Here is a 22093-nt window from a genome sequence, read left to right as displayed (position 1 = left end):
GAATTCTAGCTATCTAGCCGATGATGAGTAAATGGTGCATTCAACCTGCTTTGCTCATGTAATATAATAATAATGATAATAATAATAATATATTCGCTGTAGCAGATCCTTTTCCCAGTCATGTGTGCATACATTTCACGTACGGGTGTTGCCGGGAATTGTACAAACTAGCTTGGCGTTGCAACTGAGCGACAGAGGACCACCTTTGGTATGTGAAATGTGAATAAAATGAGAAATGTTTATATCCAGTCTGGTGGTTGTTTTCAGTGCGTCGGACAGCCCAAGAGGGATTGGCAGTGGAGATGACCCCCATCGAGGCGGACTTCACCTGGCACAAGAAGATGACCTCCCTGGAGATGGAGATCCAAGAGGCCCTGCTGCGCTTCATGGCCAACATCCTGAAGGGCTACCGCTATTACCTCAAACCCATCACCCAGGCCCCCTCCGAGAAGGCCACCTCCGCAGACTCACTATACGACCTACAGGGTTAGTACAGGCTGTGTATGTGTGTGTTACCGCGCTTGCCTCAAACTCATCACCCAGGCCCCCTCCGAGAAGGTCACTGCTGCAGACTCACGATACGACCTGCATGGTGAGAATGGATGGATCATTTTTAGTCCTTCGTTTATTTCCCCAGAAAATTCATCGCAGCACCTAGAACAAGATCTTACGCAGGCGCTGTTTTGTCTCAAGAGAAACACAAAACAGACAAAAGAAAAGACAAATGGGCTAAAACATCAGGAAAGTCAAATGATCATTTTCATTTGTTGCAATCTCACACATTTCTCAAAGTATTTAAATGTATTTTCTACATTATGTTAATGTCAAATCCAGGGGCTGTGTTAAACCGATAGCATATCTGACTGCTCCTCCAAGTGTTCATAACAGGCAAGTCTCCTATTTCACAGGCCTACTTAGTGATTGCTCAGTGTGTCAGAAATCAATCATCCATGGCATTGGCTGTAAATTCTTTCCACTGACGCAGGCTTCTTGGAAAGGCATCGCATCCTCATTTAGGTCCATTAAGGCCAATGGAAGCTGCATAACCAGTGGGGAAAGAGCTGCACACCTTGGTTATGGCTAGCTATATTGGCTATACACCTGGGTTGAATACCTTCACTTTCACTTATAAAATGCATTCGGAAGAAAATAGACAATATAATATACAGTATATATCGCTATATTTGATTTAAAAGGCTACTTCACAAGACCACACTACCCATTCACTGAATATAATATAGTTTTTTTTTTTACTGTGGAATTGTAACTTAAAAAAGGCCACTAAAATCCACTGTAACACAAAGCATATTTCCTTTCGGCTTTTTTATTTAATCTTTGGCCACACAGCATTGCCTGTTTTAGTGTTTAGATAATGTTTGTGTAGCGTTTCCTATGGAATAGGCCCATTGACCTGGCTCTCTGTCCTCTACCAGGGTTTCTGAAGAGCAGGGAGCGCACCCACCAGAAGTTCTACTCCCAGCTGACCAAGACTCAGATCTTCATCCGCTTCATCGAGGAGTGCACATTCGTCAGCGACAAGGACACGGGCCTGGCCTTCTTCGATGACTGCATTGAGAAGGTGAGCATTAACAAGAACCAGGCATCAGGGATCAGTGTTGGGGTCAATTCCATTTAAACTCCATCAATCCAGGAAGTGAATTGAAATTCAATTAATAATTTTTAAAAATCCAACCGTGTTTCCAGCGGGCAAAACTGGTTGAAATGATGTCATTTATGCCGCTTTGCCTGCTGGGTTAGGGCCAATTCCATTCCAACTCCCATCAAGCCAGGAAGTGAATTGAATTGAAAATGTACCCCCAAACCCTGCTAGACAAGAACAAGGCTTTCCTCCATCATCCCTGGCAAGTGCCTCAGACAGACGTCAATTTTCTAACCCAATTTCTGTGGCATTTTTCAGTTTCCACCGTTCCCCATGAAATACCTTTTTTGTTACATGTTGTTTTATTGGTGACTTAGTCGTAACATTCCTCCAGGGGAGACTGACGGAGGAAGGCTAATTTCCTCTATTGAATCTGTTCCTCTCACTTTTTCCCCCTGCAGCTATTTCCCTCCGATAAAGGCAGTGACAAAGGCACTAAGGTAATCCATCACACCGTAGTCTAGTTTTAACACCACCTTTTCCAACTGGGGTCTGTCAAATTTGTATGCATTGATTAGAAGAATGGTTTTCGATCTGGTTGTAGTGATTTGATTTGTCTGTGTGTTTACTACCATGTGCGTTGACACTAAGAACATGTTTTCCTCTCCATAGGTGGAGGGTGAGTCATCAGAGGACACCAAGCTTATGGAACTAGACGAATCACAGAAGAGCGAGCACACGGTCTTCGTCATGCCTCCAGAACCCCCTGCCACTGAGGATGGGTCTGACCCCCCTGCCTACTACAGGTGAGCTTACCCCCCTAATACCGGCTGCACCACTAACACATTGACAGCACAATAACATCAGTGGGCCTGGTAGTGTTTTATAGTGTGAGTGTAATTCTGTTGTGAAGGGTTGACAGTGCACCTGGCCAGGAGGATCGGAAGCAGTTCTGCATTGGCTTCACTCTCATACCTGTGGCATCTCCCTCTTCTCCTCTCTCTCTCTCTGTCTCTCTGTCTCTCTCTCTCTCTGTCTCTCTCTCTCTCTCTCTCTCTGTCTCTCTCTCTCTCTGTCTCTCTCTCTCTCTGTCCCTCTCTCTCTCTGTCCCTCTCGCTCTCTCGCTCTCTCTCTCTCTGTCTCTCTCTCTCTCTCTCTCTGTCTCTCTCTCTCTCTGTCTCTCTCTATCTCTGTCCCTCTCTCTCTCTGTCCCTCTCGCTCTCTCTCTCTCTGTCTCTCTCTCTCTCTCTCTCAGTTATAAGAGTTTTCCTCGGTTGCGTTTGGACCTGTTTGACCGCCCCAGGGAGGTGATACCAGCGCTGAGGAGTAGTACACCAGGGGCCAGCCTGTCCAGCAGCCCTGCACTACTGGCCAAGAGGACCAAGCAGGTACACGATCACACACACAGTCAGCCAGATAAGCAGGTGCAACAGTTTGCTTTATTGCAACTATGCAGGAAGGGCAGGGGGAAAACAACAAAAGAAAGACTTACAAATTCTGGTACTTTCCTGATCATTCTGGTTCTACCCACTGGAACCTTTCTGTACTGCCCTGACCACCTAACCACTTCCCCAGTCAGGGAATAACCTAGCCTGCAATGGATACTGCCTGCTGCGGAGTCATTCTCTCAGGCTGTGATGGTTCCAATAACAATAAGTCACTCACCACGGTCACCAGCAACAACTTATTTACAGCAGGGCAGAGAAGGGGTTCAAAGCCAGTCTGCACACGTCAGCCTCCAACACTAGCTTTACTTTGGACAGGAATGGAAGAGGGGGAAGAGCGAGGTGTGTGTGTGTGTGTGTGTGTGTGTGTGTGTGTGTGTGTGTGTGTGTGTGTGTGTGTGTGTGTGTGTGTGTGTGTGTGTGTGTGTGTGTGTGTGTGTGTGTGTGTGTGTGTGTGTGTTTGGGGAGGGAAAGGGGCCACTGTGACCTGTTTCTAGAATAATAGACCTCAGAGGAAACTATATTTTTGTGTTGTTTCTTTCTCCTCTTTTGTGGGAGGCCAATATATTGTTCCAGTTCAGGCAGAACTGTATGTGTAGCTTTGTCTGGCCCTTTTAGCAAGTATATAAACATATTCACGCATATTCTCACCACGGCACAAACATTGAGTTGTGGGTGTCGGGACAGGATATCAAGCCAGTGTGAGCTGCTTTCGCCTCAAAAGACCACAAGCAGTATTTGTTTGTAGGCCATTGTTCTACAGAGAGAGGAGGAAGGGGAGGTTCACCATTAGGAACGTGCACAGTCACACTCACTCCAACTCTCTCCTCCCAACTCTGACCATCAGGAAATGGCAAAGGAGAATAATCTGAAATACATCATCTGAAATCAATCATAATCAGTAAATTGTCTGCATGTCTAATAAAGCTAATTGAACTGAACTGAACTGAACTCTGTGTCCTGCCACAGGAGATCAAGCTGGCCTACAAGATGGCCAAACGCTTCTACTCCAACCCTCCGCTGTGGGCCAAGTGTCTGTTCAGCCACTGCTACAGCCTGTGGTTCATCTGTCTGCCCGTGGGGGTGAGGCTGGCCCAGTCCAAGAGCTGGGCCATGCAGCAGGCCTACAACGTCCTGCTGAAAATGAGGACCTCTGAGGTGGAGGTGCTGGATGAGGTGAGGGGAATGGGGGTAGGGGAGGTTGGGGTTTATTGGGTGTTTGGATGGTTGGGGGGGATATGTATGTAGGGTTGTGAGTGCTTATGGTTGGTTATCTGTCGACGTATGTGGACATGAGCGTGTGTGTCTGTTTGTCTGAGGATGTTTGTGAACATGAGTCTTTGTGAGTGGGCTTGAGTCTATCTGTCTGTCTGCTACTATTATCACTTCCACTACAGTGATAACTTCAGTGGAAGTCTACTGTAGCCATTAGGTTTTTATTGTCTTGGAGTGTCCTCTCACACATAGCCACCATCTCTCCCTCTGTAGGTGTGTTACCGTGTAGTGATGCAGCTGTGTGGCGTGTACGGTCAGCCTGTCATGGCCGTCCGTGTTCTGGTGGAGATGAAGAAGGCGGGGGTGCACCCTAATGCTATCACCTATGGATACTACAACAAGGTAGGGTACTTTTAACCAGCCGATACACATACATATGGTCCCATTTCACTCCCTTCACCTTGACCCTAACCCTTTAATGTTTGGTCTGGATATTAAGATGTGTAGTTGTGGCGCTTCCACCATATTGCTTAGACCTTACATATCTGCAACCATTTAGGGTTAGGGATAGGGATAGTGCAAGATTTTGGCTTGCTAGCTGTACCTGTAGACTTCCAGTCTTTGCGCTAGTTAGCAATGACTCGCGAAACTACCTTCAACTTCCTTCAAACTGCATGCAGAGACAAAAATTGCAACAATCTCGCACTATCCCTTTAAACTAGCCCATACAAATACCTCAATCCAAAGTAGGCCCATGTTAATCTCCTCTCCACTCATTCTTCCAGGCTGTTCTGGAAGGCCCCTGGCCCAGTCGGAACCGAAGCGGTCTCTTCATGTGGGCCAAGGTGCGCAACGTGGCGCGCGCTCTCTCTCAATTCAAACAGGCAGTCCACCGGACGCCCGCCATGAATGGACCCACCATCATCACGACAGGTGAGGTGTCAGAACACTACAGAGACAGAGCATGGGAGAGAGTCAATCACTTAGGTTGGAGTGCAAACACCACAGTACCATGCTTCTACATCTGCATTGCTTGCTGTTTGGGGTTTTAGGCTGGGTTTCTGTATAGCACTTTGTGACATCTGCTGACATTTGATTGATTGTTGCACCAAATGCATATCACGTTCTACTTATTTCATCTATTTTAACTATGTAATGTACATGTGCTTGTATGTAGGACAATACACTCTATTTACAATATACTGTACAGACCACCTTGCTTTATTGTTTGTTTGTGTTATTCCTACATGGTTAAGGCCAGTAGCTCTCATTTTAGCTTGCTCACCTAAAACTCTGATCTGGGACACAGGAAGTGATATTGGCCAATCAGTGGGCGGCTCGGCGAGCAGCGACGGCGACCGGCTGAGCCACTGGAGTGTGGACAGCTCCAGCGAGGCGAATGGAGAGGATCACAAGCTGTTCGCACGCAGCCTCATCATAGGAGACGCCACGGACAACCACTGCAGCAGAGGTAGACTGCAGCCTGGAGACACTGGACGAAGTCCCTACATGTACAGCGTCTCCTATCCCCTACCCCCTAGCTGCTAGCCCCTATCCACTAACCATTAGCCCCTAGCTACTCGTCTGTTAGCCCCTAGCCTCTCGTCTATAGCCCCTGGCTACTAGTCCCTAGCCTCTAGCCCTTAGCTCCTAGCCTCTAGCTCCTATGCCCTAACTTCTTGCACCTAGCCCATAGTCCCTAACCTTCAGATGTGCACAGATCTTAAAAGACTGGGTAGATTAAGTCAATATGTTTGTGTCCCACAGGAGTTCAGTCTGATCAAGGCTATGGCTCTAAAGATGAGTTGCATCAGGACCTAGTGGATTTGGCTCAATCAGCAGCCCTTGTAATCGCCGTGGATCAGTGCAGCAAGCCCAAAGCACAGCACAACGGTAACCAATACAGCCAACCCCAGTCTCAGGCATAACATAGAATAGTAATGGCGAGAGTTCATCTGCTAGATGGGCATGCAATGTGTCAGTCTTTTATATTCAGGTTTTTTTTAATGAAAAACTCTATGGGTAGTGCGAAAAACAATGACGTCCTATCTGAATTCCTCCATCTTTATGCACCTTTGCTATTGGTGTGCAATCATGTTTCCTCAGGTGGGGACATAGCTGGCTCGTTGGACAGTGCAGTGGTTGTAGTGGAGCCCCCCAGCCCTGTTAAAGCCCTCCCACATGTCCCTAGCATCGTCAAGCTGTCCACAGGGGCGAGTTTTGATACCGCTTTGAAGAGAGGAGACACTGGTGAGTGACGGGAGCAGACTCAAACTTAAATCTAAACCTAATCTCATATCTGAGGTTTACACATTTGATATTTGGGGTAACATTTTTGTCTTCAAAACAGCACTGAACTCTCCTTATGTTTATTGGGGGAAATTGTGGACAGAAAATGTCCCCTAGTATTGAAGGCCTATGTGTTCATTTCTACCACCAGCCCCTGGGAAGCTGTTCTCTCTGCGCAGCCAGAGCGAGGACGTCTCCCTGCTGGAGGAGGGTAAGTCTGCAGCCCCGGGTGGCTCCGGGGTGGCGGGGCCTGCGGTCCAGGGGCAGGTCCAGCGCCAGAAGGCCTTCTCGGAGCGCACCTGCAGCTTCAGTGCCGAGAGCCGTGCCGGCATGCTGATGGAGAAACATGGTGTGGACCACATCGCCAGCCGCATGGGCGCAGATGCACGGATCTTGGCGGCGGCTCTCTCTGGGGGCGGCACCAACCCCCCGCCTACAAAGCCGCTTCCCAGTGCGGCCAAAGCCCTCTTTAAGGACCTGGAGTTGGAGTCTGAGGAGGGGCGGGGTCCGACTCTGGGGAAACTGTCAGAGGAGGAGGGGCCAGTAAAGGACCCAACCCCACTGGAGGAGGAGGAGGGGATATGGAAAGAGGAGAAGAGGATGAAAGGTGGCAGGAAGGAGGCAGGAGGAAAGGATGAGATTGGTCTAAAGTTGGAGGAGGAAGATGAGGAAAGAGATTCAGGGGGGAGGGGCTCTATCTCTCTGCCAACCTTGGAGATTAAGGAGGTGCAGGTAGGGGCAGACCCCCTCTCCCTCCTTGTCTCGGAGCACGAGGAGTTAGCCTCCGTAACCAGTCAGGAGCTGCCGCAATCCCTGCCTGCCGTGGTGTCCCGAAACCTGGCCGACGAGATTGAGATGTACATGAGCCTCCGGAGCCAGCTTGGCCCCAAATCCTGTAGCATGGAGCTCCACCAGGGGGGCCAGGGAGGGGACTCTTCCCCGGATGCTGCCCCAGTGACGCAACCTCTAGAACGGAGGTCCAGCCTCCCCATGCCCCCTGTCAAACACCCAGGGGGGTCAAGCGGGGACACGACGCCTAAACACAGCCCCGCAGCCGTCACACGCTCCAAGACCTTCGCTGTGAAGGCCTCCAGGAGCCCTGCCTCTTCCAGGGGTGTTGTGGCCAGCCCAAGGTCATCGTCGCTGACTGCGCTGGTGAGGTCGTCACAGAGCGGTTCGCTGGGCTCGGTCATCAACTCCATCTCGGGCATGAAGATGGACGCCCTGCTCTCGGGTCCCAAGATGGACGCCCTGCTCTCGGGTCCCAAGATGGACGTGTTAAAGTCGGGCATGAAGCAGGCAGGGAACCTGGCCAGCAAGGTGTGGGGAGCCGTGGCCTCAGCCTACTCTTACTCCGACGACGAGGTGAGTGGGGATGGACTGCATAACATGCATACATAGCTAGATTAACTAAGAGATAAAGTAAAATAGTAATTAATTGCACAATAATAACCTGCAACAGCCAGATGATATACAGTGGGGTCCGAAATGATTGACACCATTGATAAAGATGAAGAAAATAATTCAAATACTGAGCTACAGTGGGGAAAAAAAGTATTTAGTCAGCCACCAATTGTGCAAGTTCTCCCACTTAAAAAGTTGAGAGAGGCCTGTAATTTTCATCATAGGTACACGTCAACTATCACAGACAAATTGAGGAAAAAAAATCCAGAAAATCACATTGTAGGATTTTTAATGAATTTATTTGCAAATTATGGTGGAAAATAAGTATTTGGTCACCTACAAACAAGCAAGATTTCTGGCTCTCACAGACCTGTAACTTCTTCTTTAAGAGGCTCCTCTGTCCTCCACTCGTTACCTGTATTAATGGCACCTGTTTGAACTTGTTATCAGTATAAAAGACACCTGTCCACAACCTCAAACAGTCACACTCCAAACTCCACTATGGCCAAGACCAAAGAGTTGTCAAAGGACACCAGAAACAAAATTGTAGACCTGCACCAGGCTGGGAAGACTGAATCTGCAATAGGTAAGCAGCTTGGTTTGAAGAAATCAACTGTGGGAGCAATTATTAGGAAATGGAAGAAATACAAGACAACTGATAATCTCCCTCGATCGACGCAAGATCTCACCCCGTGGGGTCAAAATTATCACAAGCAAAAATCCCAGAACCACACGGGGGGACCTAGTGAATGACCTGCAGAGAGCTGGGACCAAAGTAACAAAGCCTACCATCAGTAACACACTACGCCGCCAGGGACTAAAATCCTGCAGTGCCAGACGTGTCCCCCTGCTTAAGCCAGTACATGTCCAGGCCCGTCTGAAGTTTGCTAGAGTGCATTTGGATGATCCAGAAGAGGATTGGGAGAATGTCATATGGTCAGATGAAACCAGAATATAACTTTTTGGTAAAAACTCAACTCGTCGCGTTTGGAGGACAAAGAATGCTGAGTTGCATCCAAAGAACACCATACCTACTGTGAAGCATGGGGGTGGAAACATCATGCTTTGGGGCTGTTTTTCTGCAAAGGGACCAGGACGACTGATCCGTGTAAAGGAAAGAATGAATGGGGCCATGTATCGTGAGATTTTGAGTGAAAACCTCCTTCCATCAGCAAGGGCATTGAAGATGAAACGTGGCTGGGTCTTTCAGCATGACAATGATCCCAAACACACCGCCCGGGCAACGAAGGAGTGGCTTCGTAAGAAGCATTTCAAGGTCCTGGAGTGGCCTAGCCAATAACTTTTGTTATTGACCAAATACTTATTTTCCACCATAATTTGCAAATAAATTCATTAAAAATCCTACAATGTGATTTTCTGGATTTTTTTCCCTCATTTTGTCTGTCATAGTTGACGTGTACCTATGATGAAAATTACAGGCCTCTCTCATCTTTTTAAGTGGGAGAACTTGCACAATTGGTGGCTGACTAAATACCTTTTTTCCCCACTGTATATTATATGCAAAAAAGGGGAAGTTATGTTATTTTATACTAATACAATTGTTCAGAGAAAGATTTTGTGTAACAAGTAATACTTTTTTTCTCAAAAGGTTTGGGGTAAAATGCATTGACACCCCTGTTTTCAATACCTTTTAATACCATACCTTACGAGGACAACGGCACTGAGCCTTTAAAAAAAAATGTTTTATGAGTTGGAGAACACATTGGGAGGGATCTTAGACCATTCCTCCATACAGAATCCTTCCAGATCTTTGATATCCTTAATCTGCGCCAGGGGAGAATGACTGCCCCCCCTCTCATTGAAGCCGTGGAAGTTCAATGCCGACCATGGTACTCCAGGCATTGTTAGCTGAAAACAGGATCTCCCATTATAGTGAATGGAAAAATTGCAATCTTCGTGTAAATACAAAAAAGTTTTGAAGACAATCATAGTACCAATAATTGCTTCTAATACACCAGATGCATGTCCTTGAACCAGTCATCCTTCATCTTTCATCCTTCATCCTTCAACTTGAGTTACTCAATGAGAGGGGCTAGCCTGCAACGTCACTTCCTGGAGTAGCTCAAACTGCACGTTATGTCTACATGAGACGCCATCTTAACCGACTTAATTTGGCTTCAATGCGCTGTTGAGTCTTCACATAGGAATTAATAGTGTCACGTGATTGATGGGTTTGTCCATTCATATATACAGGAATTGGTCTGCACTTATAGACTCAAAATAGCCCCATAACCAGTGCTTAATTTGAACTCAGTTTTGGACTGTTTCGTTCCGGAACCCATTTGCCAGGATCCAATACCTCTCTTGGAATGAAAAATAATTTTCACTAATAAACGCAATCAGAGTTAATTCAAGTTGCCTCATCTGTAATTCTTCTGCCCCGTGAAAACGTGCCTGATATTCTAAGAATTGATTCGAGTTGGGCCGGCCCTGGTTTATGGTTTTCGCAACATTGTAGCCTATAGACCAACGTGTGGCCATTGCTGTGGTGAGAGATAAAAGCGCACCTGTATCTCTCACAGAACTAGAATGAGATTTACTTCCTATGATCTCTCGCCCTCTCTCTGCTCTGCTAGACATGAGCCTGCAACTCTCATCTCTCCAGCGTTGCACTTCATCATTTATTTCCTTATAGAATCATAGCTGCGGGAAGGGTGCTGGCGGTGCCGCTGCACCCCTGATAAATTGAAGTTATAGAAATACTGCTGTCTGTTCAGAAAAATGAAATAATTCAGAAGACTACACCAGGACTAGGTCACAGAGGATCAATAGTTTATTTTTGTATTATTGCCTAGCTGTGGAGTGTAGCCCAATCACAAGGCATGCCTACAGTCGGAAATGCGCTGCAAATCAGTCAGTGAACAGCATGCAGCCAAAACACGCCTTTCGCAAAATGTTCAAATACAATCGTGGGAAAACACAGATTGGAAAGTAAATGGCTCCTGCTGAAAAGAGAAGACTAATCTGCCTGTAGGCTACTAAATATGGTCAATTTCCAAATAGACCTATTGAGCAAACAACATTGTTTTACTAAGTAAAACAAGAGAGGCTTTTGACACAGGGGCGCATCAGCCATCGCCGGTGAGTGTGCTGTACGTCATTGGGTGAGTCAGTGAAACTGGAAAGCTTTTTTAGGACTATAATTTCCTCCTTATGTTGTACAATATGTGTCTCCACAAACTTGGCCTAGGCTATTGATGGATTCAAGACAAGGTTGTTTTTGTTGATCTCAGTTTCAGTGTCAAAGTAGACTGTCATTTCGATCATTTGTGAGGTACAAAAAAAAAAATCTGGTAAAGTCTTCAGTCATCTAAAATGATGTAGAATTGCAAGAAATGCGTTTATAAAAGGCAAACATTTTCCCAGACCCTAGGCTACAAAACTTTATACCCATGTGTGTGCAACTTCTTCCATCACCTCTACTCTAATGTTTTATGCCTGTACACACAAGCAATGATAATGCATGCAATGCTATATTATTTTTGGGGGGGCGTTCCGGTACCTTCCACTGGTCCTGGGGCCCTTGTTAAGGTCAACGGCATCATGAACTTTACCCAGTACCAGGACATTTTTGCCAAAAACCTGGTTGCCTCTTCCAGGAGGCTGAAACTTGGCTGCAAGTGGATCTTCCAGCAAGACAATAACCACGCACACATCAAAATACACAAAATTGGCCACAAAATCAACATTTTGCATTGGCCATCTGTCTCCAGACTTGAAACCCATTGAAAACGTGTGGTTTGAATTGAAGAAGGCAGTCCATTAGCGGCGACGAAGGATATAAAGGATCTGGAAGAATTCTGTATGGAGGAATACTCTAAGATCCTTCCCAATGTGTTCTCCAATCTCATAAAACATTTTAGAAAAAGTCTCGGCGCCGTTGAAAACAGGGGTGTCAATAATTTTGACCCCTAACTTTTTGAGAAAAAAACATTATTACTTGTTAAACAAAATATCTTTCTCTGAGCAATTGTATGAGTATAAAATAATATATTTTCCCCACTTTTTGTAGCATAAAATATAGCTAAGTATTTAAATTATTTATTTTCTAGTTATTTTTGCTCATCTTTATCAAGCGTCTCAATAATTTTGGACCCCACTGTAAATACCACACTGTAAAACACCATTATATACGGACAAATTATGTAAGACTTTGACTATGCAAGCAGAGCATCTTCACAGGTTCATCTTGCAAACCAGATTGCAGAATGCATTCAGTGTTGTACCAGTGAATAATATGACGATTCACAATCGTTTAGAAGTTTACATTTGGCCTTATTTCCCCCTCTTCCCAGGATGAGCTGGGCCCGGGCTATAGGGATAGGGACAGTTTCCCTGCTGGGCTGGATGAGTCCATGCTGTTGGGGGGTGGAGGAAGGGACAGTCCCACCCACAGAGGGCCCACCCAAGGCCTGGTGTCCAACGGCCTGACCCAGAGCAGCACCAGCCTGGGCAGCAGCAGTGGGAGCAGCGACACAGGGAGAGGACCCCACTCCACACGTAAGCATACACACACAGTTTATATAAATACAAAAGTATGCAGGCACACACACACACACTGTTTGTTAATGCATGCACGAGAAGACAAACAACGTTACCCGTATACCCATAAACACACTCACAAGATGTGGAAGGGTGTATGGTTGAAAGTGTGTGATTACTCCTTGTGTGTGTAGATGTGACTCCAGGAAGGCCAGGCAGAGGTCCAGACTCTGAGAGGTCAGACCAAGGCTCCCACCACGCCAGCTCCTCTAGTATCTACCAGAACTGTGCCCTGGAGGTGAGACTATCATACTTTATATATAAGTGGCTACCATACTCAATATACAGTGGGGAGAACAAATATTTGATACACTGCCAATTTTGCAGGTTTTCCTACTTACAAAGCATGTAGAGGTCTGTACTTTTTTATCATAGGTACACTTCAACTGTGAGAGACGGAATCTAAAACAAAAATCCAGAAAATCACATTGTATAATTTTTAAGTAATTCATTTGCATTTTATTGCATGACATAAGTATTTGATCACCTACCAACCAGTAAGAATACAGGCTCTCACAGACCTGTTCGTTTTTCTTTAAGAAGCCCTCCTGTTCTCCACTCATTACCTGTATTAACTGCACCTGTTTGAACTCGTTACCTGTATAAAAGACACCTGTCCACACACTCAATCAAATAGACTCCAACCTCTCCACAATGGCCAAGACCAGAGAGCTGTGTAAGGACATCAGGGATACAATTGTAGACCTGCACAAGGCTGGGATGGGCTATAGGACAATAGGCAAGCAGCTTGGTGAGAAGGCAACAACTGTTGGCGCAATTATTAGAAAATGGAAGAAGTTCAAGATGACGGTCAATCACCCTCGGTCTGGGGCTCCATGCAAGATCTCACCTCGTGGGGCATCAATGATCATGAGGAAGGTGAGGGATCAGCCCAGAACTACACGGCAGGACCTGGTCAATGACCTGAAGAGAGCTGGGACCACAGTCTCAAAGAAAACCATTAGTAACACACTACGCCGTCATGGATTAAAATCCTGCAGCGCACGCAAGGTCCCCCTGCTCAAGCCAGCGCATGTCCAGGCCCGTCTGAAGTTTGCCAATGACCATCTGGATGATCCAGTGGAGGAATGGGAGAAGGTCATGTGGTCTGATGAGACAAAAATATAGCTTTTTGGTCTAAACTCTACTCGCCGTGTTTGGAGGAAGAAGAAGGATGAGTACAACCCCAAGAACACCATCCCAACCGTGAAGCATGGAGGTGGAAACATCATTCTTTGGGGATGCTTTTCTGCAAAGGGGACAGGACGACTGCACCGTATTGAGGGGAGGATGGATGGGGCCATGTATTGCGAGATCTTGGCCAACAACCTCCTTCCCTCAGTAAGAGCATTGAAGATGGGTCGTGGCTGGGTTTTCCAGCATGACAACAACCCGAAACACACAGCCAGGGCAACTAAGGAGTGGCTCCGTAAGAAGCATCTCAAGGTCCTGGAGTGGCCTAGCCAGTCTCCAGACCTGAACCCAATAGAAAATCTTTGGAGGGAGCTGAAAGTCCGTATTGCCCAGCGACAGCCCCGAAACCTGAAGGATCTGGAGAAGGTCTGTATGGAGGAGTGGGCCAAAATCCCTGCTGCAGTGTGTGCAAACCTGGTCAAGACCTACAGGAAACGTATGATCTCCGTAATTGCAAACAAAGGTTTCTGTACCAAATATTAAGTTCTGCTTTTCTGATGTATCAAATACTTATGTCATGCAATAAAATGCAAATTAATTACTTAAAAATCATACAATGTAATTTTCTGGATTTTTGTTTTAGATTCCGTCTCTCACAGTTGAAGTGTACCTATGATAAAAATTACAGCCCTCTACATGCTTTTTTAAGTAGGAAAACCTGCAAAATCGGTAGTGTATCAAATACTTGTTCTCCCCACTGTATGGTCTCACAAAGACAGAGTCAAAAACAGATGACATATGCTGTAGTAATCTGGCAGTTCATACATAGTGCTAGAGGGCGCTATAGGCTCATAATGGACTGTGACCTCTTGCTATCCGTAACCCGATAAGAGTTTGTTACATAGCCAGGTAGCCTATGCCAGGTGCATCTGTAATGTTTCTCTCCGTGTGTGTGTGTGTGTTTTTGTGTGTGTGTCTAGGTGCTGATGTCCAGCTGCTCCCAGTGTCGGTCCTGTGAGTGTCTGGTGTACGATGAGGAGATCATGGCGGGCTGGACGGCAGACGATTCCAACCTCAACACCACCTGTCCCTTCTGCCGCACCGCCTTCCTGCCCCTGCTCCACGTCGAGTTCCACGACCTGCGCACCACCACAGGGTGGGTGTCTGTCTGTCTGGCTGTTGAAGTATACACTTGTATAATAGTGTATTCAATAAAACAGGATGAGAGATTTTCCATGCTAATGTTTAAAGTATACTTACTAGTTCATGAAGAACTCACTAACTTGAAACAGAATTTGTTGTGAGACACAATACAATGTACAAAAGCAGACAATTAAGCACTCGTACAGAAACGGCTACATAGGAAGATACGGTGGCAGGCTTTGAAATGGGCATTAAATACATTTTAACCTGATACAATTAGACATCCTTAATTATTTTCATCTAAGTCATTAAAATGTTCTATGTGGCTGGATGTGTATGCTCTTCCCTTGTTTCATTGTGTGTGATCTCCCCTCCAGGTTCTACCTGAATCCCAGTGCATCAGGAGACAGTATCCACAGCACCAGCCACCAGGCCACAGCCACGGACTCCACTGAGAACAAGGTTGGGGGTGCAGTGGACACCCCGCCCCCGGACCTCATCAGCTTCCCAGAATCTGAGGACCCAGGAGAGGCCCCGGCCAGCCAGACTGCCACGCACAAGAGGTCTGTTCACAGATATGCCTGTCTCAAAAATACATTTAATATTCTGTCACCATCATATTACCTTTTATCCTTAATCTGATTTGGTGCCTTCTATTCAGTAAATTAAAGGGTTAACATGTACCCTAATGATGCTAATGTGTAGCTAAGCTAATTTGTTCCTCTTTCAATTGAACTGTAAGAACTGAAAAATCACAAACTGAAACTTGACTTGGCTCACTCTTGCTTTGCATTTTTCTGTTGTTAAAGATCCTCTGTCTTTGCCCTCTCCGTTTGTCAGTTTGGTACCGGAGCCGGCTCAGTCGGACCCCCTGGGCCTGCTGGAGCACCAGGCAGGGAAGAGGGGGACGTCTCTGACACGCAGCAACAGCGTGGGCGGGCCTCTACAGAGCCTGGTTGACCAGAGACAACCAGAACATAGTGTTTCCACCACCAGCTTGCCCTGCAGCCTGACAGAGATGGTGAGTGTCCTTATAATGTCCTCGCAATCCTTCCCATTCACAGCGCACCAGGGCTTGAGTCAATTCAATTTCAGTTCAGTCAATTCAGGGTACGAATTGAAATTGATTCAAATCTTTTCCCTATGTGGACTTTCATTTAAATTGAATGTATTTTAAAACTGCAGCACATGTACAGGCCATGCGTTTCTATGCTATTTAGAAAGCAAAGAGGTTGTTTACACACAGTGCTGTGAAACCACATTTGTCAAAATCCAGAAATAAAATGGATACGTAATCAGTGGTCACTGTCCAGTGGATGTAGTGAATAGGTTTTTCACTGTGGATGTGAGTGGGAGGCAACAAAAGGTTCTATTGTGTAGATGGTCAGAAGTAGTTATGCAACTGACTAAAGAGCTGTGTGTGTGTGTGTGATTCTCAGGATGGCCTGGGACAGAAGCGGTCCAACCCAATGCCAGTGTCTGTGCCCTACCTCAGCCCCCTGGTCCTCCGCAAAGAACTAGAGACCCTACTGGAGAACGAGGGAGACCAAGTAACACACATTTAACAGATATAAGAATAGGTTCAGAAAGAAGCAATATTTCAAATAGACAGGGCAGCAAAATGGGGCCCATAGATTCTCACATGTAGTGTGACTTACAGTATGTTGAAGGGCCCCTGTGTTTACAAATGTCATAAATGTAGCTATTGTATGTGTGTCCCTTGACGTGCTGGTCATTTGTCAACCTCGCTGTTGCTGTTTCCATCGTCCCAGTGTCTTTACAGATTTGAGTAATAAACTGTAGTATCGCTTTTTGAGCACTGTTTAATTGGTTTTCTCCATCAGGTCATCTACACCCACAAGTTCCTGAGCCAGCACCCCATCATATTCTGGAACCTGGTGTTTTATTTCCAACGCCTGGACCTGCCCAGCTACCTGCCTGGCCTCATCCTCACCTCAGAACATTGCAACAATGGAGTACAGGTACATAACCATGCAAAGCTCACACACACTACTCATCTACACAAATATACACCTACAGCTTACAAACAGTGCTCTCTACAGTGGCTGATAGCTCTGATCACCTCAGAGCTATCAGCCACTGTGAACCCGATCAGCCGCTGTGAACCCGATCAGCCACTGTGAACCCGATCAGCCACTGTTAAAGGTCATGAACTATCAAAATCATGTTTTTCATTTAATTTGATGATATTTGAAGGAAACCAGATCAAAGTATGATGACCAAAGTATGAAAAATGACTGTTGCTTCTACATTGATAAAGTTGTATCATAAAGTTACTGGTTCCCTCCCCCATGTCAAACACTTGGATTCATTATTAAGGGGACAAGGTGACATCACCTTAACTCTCTTTTTAATACACCAATGGTAACATGATATTCTCTTACCTAATTTAAATCAGTACCGCTCATGTAACCAACATTTGAGAAGGCATGGTGGTTTATAGCTAGATAGATACTCTACTGGTGCCTACCTTTGACTGTAGGGTGTCAGCAAAAATAATGAAAGATTTACCCTATATGACAAAGATACTTATATATTTCCCCTTTCATCTGTGTCTGGTGTTAGCTAGTTACTGGCTAGCTAGGTCTTCATCTGTGTCTGGAGTTAGCTAGTTACTGGCTAGCTAGGTCTTCATCTGTGTCTGGTGTTAGCTAGTTACTGGCTAGCTAGGTCTTCATCTGTGTCTGGTGTTAGCTAGTTACTGGCTAGCTAGGTCTTCATCTGTGTCTGGTGTTAGCTAGTTACTGGCTAGCTAGGTCTTCATCTGTGTCTGGTGTTAGCTAGTTACTGGCTAGCTAGGTCTTCATCTGTGTCTGGTGTTAGCTAGTTACTGGCTAGCTAGGTCTTCATCTGTGTCTGGTGTTAGCTAGTTACTGGCTAGCTAGGTCTTCATCTGTGTCTGGTGTTAGCTAGTTACTGGCTAGCTAGGTCTTCATCTGTGTCTGGTGTTAGATAGTTACTGGCTAGCTAGGTCTTCATCTGTGTCTGGAGTTAGCTAGTTACTGGCTAGCTAGGTCTTCATCTGTGTCTGGTGTTAGCTAGTTACTGGCTAGCTAGGTCTTCATCTGTGTCTGGTGTTAGATAGTTACTGGCTAGCTAGGTCTTCATCTGTGTCTGGTGTTAGCTAGTTACTGGCTAGCTAGGTCTTCATCTGTGTCTGGTGTTAGCTAGTTACTGGCTAGCTAGGTCTTCATCTGTGTCTGGTGTTAGCTAGTTACTGGCTAGCTAGGTCTTCATCTGTGTCTGGTGTTAGCTAGTTACTGGCTAGCTAGGTCTTATTTTTATTTATTTTTATTTATTTATTTTTTGTCATTTAGCAGACGCTCTTATCCAGAGCGACTTACATGAGCAATTAGGGTTAAGTGCCTTGCTCAAGGGCACATCGACAGATTTTTCACCTAGTCGGCTCGGGGATTAGAACCAGCGACCTTTCGGTTACTGGCACAATGCTCTTAACCACTAAGCTACCTGCCGCCCCACCAGACCTGTCTTCATCTGTGTCTGGTATTAGCTAGTTACTAGCTAGCTAGATCTTCATCTGTGTCTGGTGTTAGCTAGTTACTGGCTAGCTAGGTCTTCAGCCAGCATGGAACAAAAGGGGAGGAAGGGTCATTCAAACCGCCGACGCAGTTGTCAACACACCCGTCAGTGCTGCTGTGAACCGCATCACGAGACATGCCAATAATATATATTATTGGTGCAGTTTCAATGTTTGAGTTGCTTTGTATATCACCAAATTTGCTTGAGATGATTTGACTGCCATACTGCTCACTGCATTCAAGTTGCTTGACATAGGATTTTCAAAGAGCTGTCAGTCAAGGCGAGCTCATGAATATAAGCGCACTCAGCCTGTCTTTTCAAATTTCCTGGTAGTTAGCATGAGAGAAAAAGTACTTTTCAGAATAACTGTTCAGGACCTTTAAAGTAGTACAACAGTAGATAACTGTGTCTGTATTTTCCATTCTATGTCCACAGCTCCCCCAGACATCCCTGTCTCAGGACAGTAAACAGGTGTATGTTCAGCTGCTGTGGGACAACATCAACCTGCACCAGGAACCTGGGGATCCCCTCTACCAGAGCTGGAGGACCCTGAGTGAGTATGCGCACGCACGCACTCACTCACTCACTCACTCAGACACACACATAGCTCTCATACATCTAATCAAGCAATCATCCTCAGAGCACTGAGAAACTCTCTCTCTCTCTCTGTATTGCCTTTTAACATGCATGTCCTGCTCATATTCGTTAATGGAACACAGTTTGAGATGTCAGCTCATGAAAAGAGCCATATACGTAAAACCCATTATTCTAATGTATTGAATAGTGAATGAGTACTGAACCATCTCTGTTTCCCAGTGGAGAAGAAGGGCACCCTGGCCCCCACGGACTACCAGGAGACACGGACCCTCCTGAACAGCATCGTCCGCAGCATCCAGACCAACGACGTCTACGGCCCAATCAACCTGCTCCTCCGGGAGGTCAAGAGGAACCCAGAGGTCAAACGCCAAAGGTCAGTCCTCCGACACTTATTTGGAGGGTGATATATTTTGTGATGCATTTTACTCATTCGATCTATTTATTAATCAATGGATCGATTTGTCTCTTATCAGGGGTATCTATAGGGAGATCCTCTTCCTGGCGCTGGTGGCATTGGGACGGGAGAACATTGACGTCGGTGAGTGAACTGCATGACACAACCAGTCTTTTTAAACCAAGACTTGGGTAATTCCAATCATCCAGTGTCTTGTTCTGATGGCTATAGTTACCATAACTACTATGTGCTTTTTAATTCTGAGTTTGATGAGCTAAATATAGATGAAAAAAGTGTAATTCTATTTCTGTTTTTCACCGTGTCTCCAACAGAGGCCTTTGACCGTGAATACCGCCTGGCCTTTGATGAGCTGAGCCCAGAGCAGCTCAAGGCCCTGCACAAGATCGACCGGCCACCCAACAGCAACGTCCAGTGGTGCCTCAAGTGCTTCGGTGCGCCAGTCATCTGATTTGGCCACTGCTGCCATCTGCTGGACGGTCTGATGACCTCACTCACTCACACTGTGGAGAAAAGCAGAGAGAGGAGGCCGAGAGAAAGAAACTTGATGGGTGGTGAGGGTGTAAGGGAGAATTTTGTACAGATAATTTTTGCACCTTCATATCACCCAAAGATGGTACTTTTTAACCCTCTCCCGAAAGGCTCTTTTGTTGTTCTTTCTGCTTCTTGCAGCTTTTCCCGCGGGTCGCTTGTAACTCAAATAATTATATATGTAAATACTCTGGAAGGTCAGGAAAAGAGCCTTGTTCTTTATAAAATGGTGTGTTTCTTTACCGATGGTGTAGAGAGAATGAATGTTGCTTGTACAGAGTGTTAATTAGTCCCTTTTACGATCGAGTATGCGTGTATGTCTCACTGCCTTGTCCTGAGTGGCCTTGCTCCAGCTCTGTCTTACTGTCCTATATCCCCAGGGTCTGACCCCTACACCCCTGGCCCTAGAACCACCTTGTAGTATCCTAGTAGACAATTCACCCATGGACAGAAATCTGATCATCACTGTCATTGAAATGGTAGCTTTACCAGTCTGATGGTTGTCTTTTTTTGTACATATTTTTCTACATGGGGGGGGTGCCTTGATGATGATGATGATGATGATTTCTACAGATTCAGTCTTAACTAATGTTATTGGGTCATTGTGGATGTTTGTCTCTCAATGCAATTCATTTTTGAGAAGTAGATTTCTCTTGTTTTGTGTAAATAAGTGTTGGCGATCAGTTCGAGAACATTCCAGAACCCTGCACACGCGTCTTAAAAGAAAAGCCAGAACTAAATGAGGTTTTATTCTTACAACATAGACATCCCAATGGGAGAGAAAAGGAATCCGTAGCAGAATACTCAACCTAGAATGTTCCAGGTTTAGCCACCAGCCATTTTGGGGCTAAAAATCTAATGTAACCATGAATAGGAAGGGAACTGAGATGCCAAACTACTGAAGTGCAGCTCTTCCTTCTCCTTCCATCGCTCCATCCCCATGCCTTAAGCAAAAGACGAGAGCCGTTCTCTCACAGGGAAAGAAACCATGGTAAGTTACTGTGGTGCCTCAGTAGTAGTGACAAGACAGTCAGTCCGTGTAATGTTTTTAACGATTTCATTTTTAACTGCAACGTACAGTTCAACTATTATGGTAATATATGCTTTCATGTGATTAAATATCTGCTTGTGTACATGCTTGGGTTACTCCATAATCATAGACCATAATATATAGACACGATATCTGACTGGCATAGTAATATGCCTCCCTTTTGAAAGCTTAACCATCATGAAGCATTGTAGTTAAGGCAAATACTGTTCGCTTAGGATAAGCTAGCTTTTAAGGTTGACATATTAGTGTGGTCTGCTTTAATTCATTTTGTCACGTCTCTTTGTTTTTCATTTATTGTGAATGGAATATCAACTTTGACATTGAACAGCGGAAGAGACTTTACACAGCACATAAAAGGGCTCATTCAAACAGGAGTAATATGCCCAGGGCCTGTAGGAGTGAGTGTTGATCTAGGATCAGGTCTACATCGGTCCATAATCTTCATTATTATTATCTAAAAGGCTACATTTATCCTAGATCAGCACTCCTACTCTAAAACGCTTTTAGAATACGGACCCAGATGACATTACAGAAAGTATCATAACTCCTACTACAACGGCTCTACCCACCATGTTGTAGGACAATGGTTAGAGGTGGTCCTTTTTAGATATAAATGCGAGAGTCACACACAAGTGTGAATATTCTCTATGTAAAGTTGTCAGATTGCACTGCTTAGATTAGTACATGATTTAACCCCAATAGGGATAATCTGTTCCAACATTTTAGAGGTTAAACGTCAAACTTTACACCACGTAACATTTCATTTACCACCCATTTCATTCCAAAACAGAAAATGTGATGACAAAATGTAAAACCTCCAGGAAACCTAAACCTAAATCCAACTATTATTATAACATTTGAACATATGGACTACAGAACATGTATCAATCCAATCACAGTGGTGTTATACATTTGATAACTAACTTCTCCTTGTATCTAAACGATTCCACCATATATGACATCGTACATTTGAGCATTTCCCTATTGGCTAAAAGTTTATGATGTGCTTGCCAGAGGATCTATAGAAAATACTGTACTATACAAAATGGTTCAATCGACTCTTCCGTCCTGTGGAATGCTTGTGAATGTCTATACACTATTGTACTGCAATAAATGAGTTGTGACCTGATTCAAAACAAACCCTGCCA

General features: G+C 45.3%; 1 protein-coding gene across 1 annotated transcript in view; it reads left to right on the top strand.

Moving 5' to 3' along the window:
- LOC311113127 (DENN domain-containing protein 4C-like) overlaps positions 1-22093 on the top strand; it is an 88402-nt gene extending 66309 nt beyond the window's left edge. Inside the window, exons 12-34 of the mRNA XM_084156280.1 lie at positions 268-486; positions 1434-1579; positions 2062-2100; positions 2273-2406; positions 2856-2988; positions 4015-4221; positions 4534-4662; positions 5046-5193; positions 5570-5731; positions 6028-6153; positions 6367-6510; positions 6701-7914; positions 12270-12474; positions 12651-12754; positions 14631-14806; positions 15171-15356; positions 15634-15814; positions 16233-16343; positions 16638-16775; positions 18790-18907; positions 19171-19324; positions 19425-19489; positions 19678-22093. Coding sequence (XP_084012406.1) covers positions 268-486; positions 1434-1579; positions 2062-2100; positions 2273-2406; positions 2856-2988; positions 4015-4221; positions 4534-4662; positions 5046-5193; positions 5570-5731; positions 6028-6153; positions 6367-6510; positions 6701-7914; positions 12270-12474; positions 12651-12754; positions 14631-14806; positions 15171-15356; positions 15634-15814; positions 16233-16343; positions 16638-16775; positions 18790-18907; positions 19171-19324; positions 19425-19489; positions 19678-19814 — 4376 coding nt within the window. The 3' untranslated portion in view covers positions 19815-22093. The remainder of the gene's footprint in view (positions 1-267; positions 487-1433; positions 1580-2061; positions 2101-2272; positions 2407-2855; positions 2989-4014; positions 4222-4533; positions 4663-5045; positions 5194-5569; positions 5732-6027; positions 6154-6366; positions 6511-6700; positions 7915-12269; positions 12475-12650; positions 12755-14630; positions 14807-15170; positions 15357-15633; positions 15815-16232; positions 16344-16637; positions 16776-18789; positions 18908-19170; positions 19325-19424; positions 19490-19677) is intronic.

This window comes from Coregonus lavaretus, assembly GCF_964263955.1.
Source record: "Coregonus lavaretus genome assembly, chromosome: 39".
Lineage (NCBI taxonomy): Eukaryota > Metazoa > Chordata > Actinopteri > Salmoniformes > Salmonidae > Coregonus > Coregonus lavaretus.
Note: the sequence above shows the minus strand (reverse complement) of the source record. Positions and strands in the feature narration are given on the sequence as shown.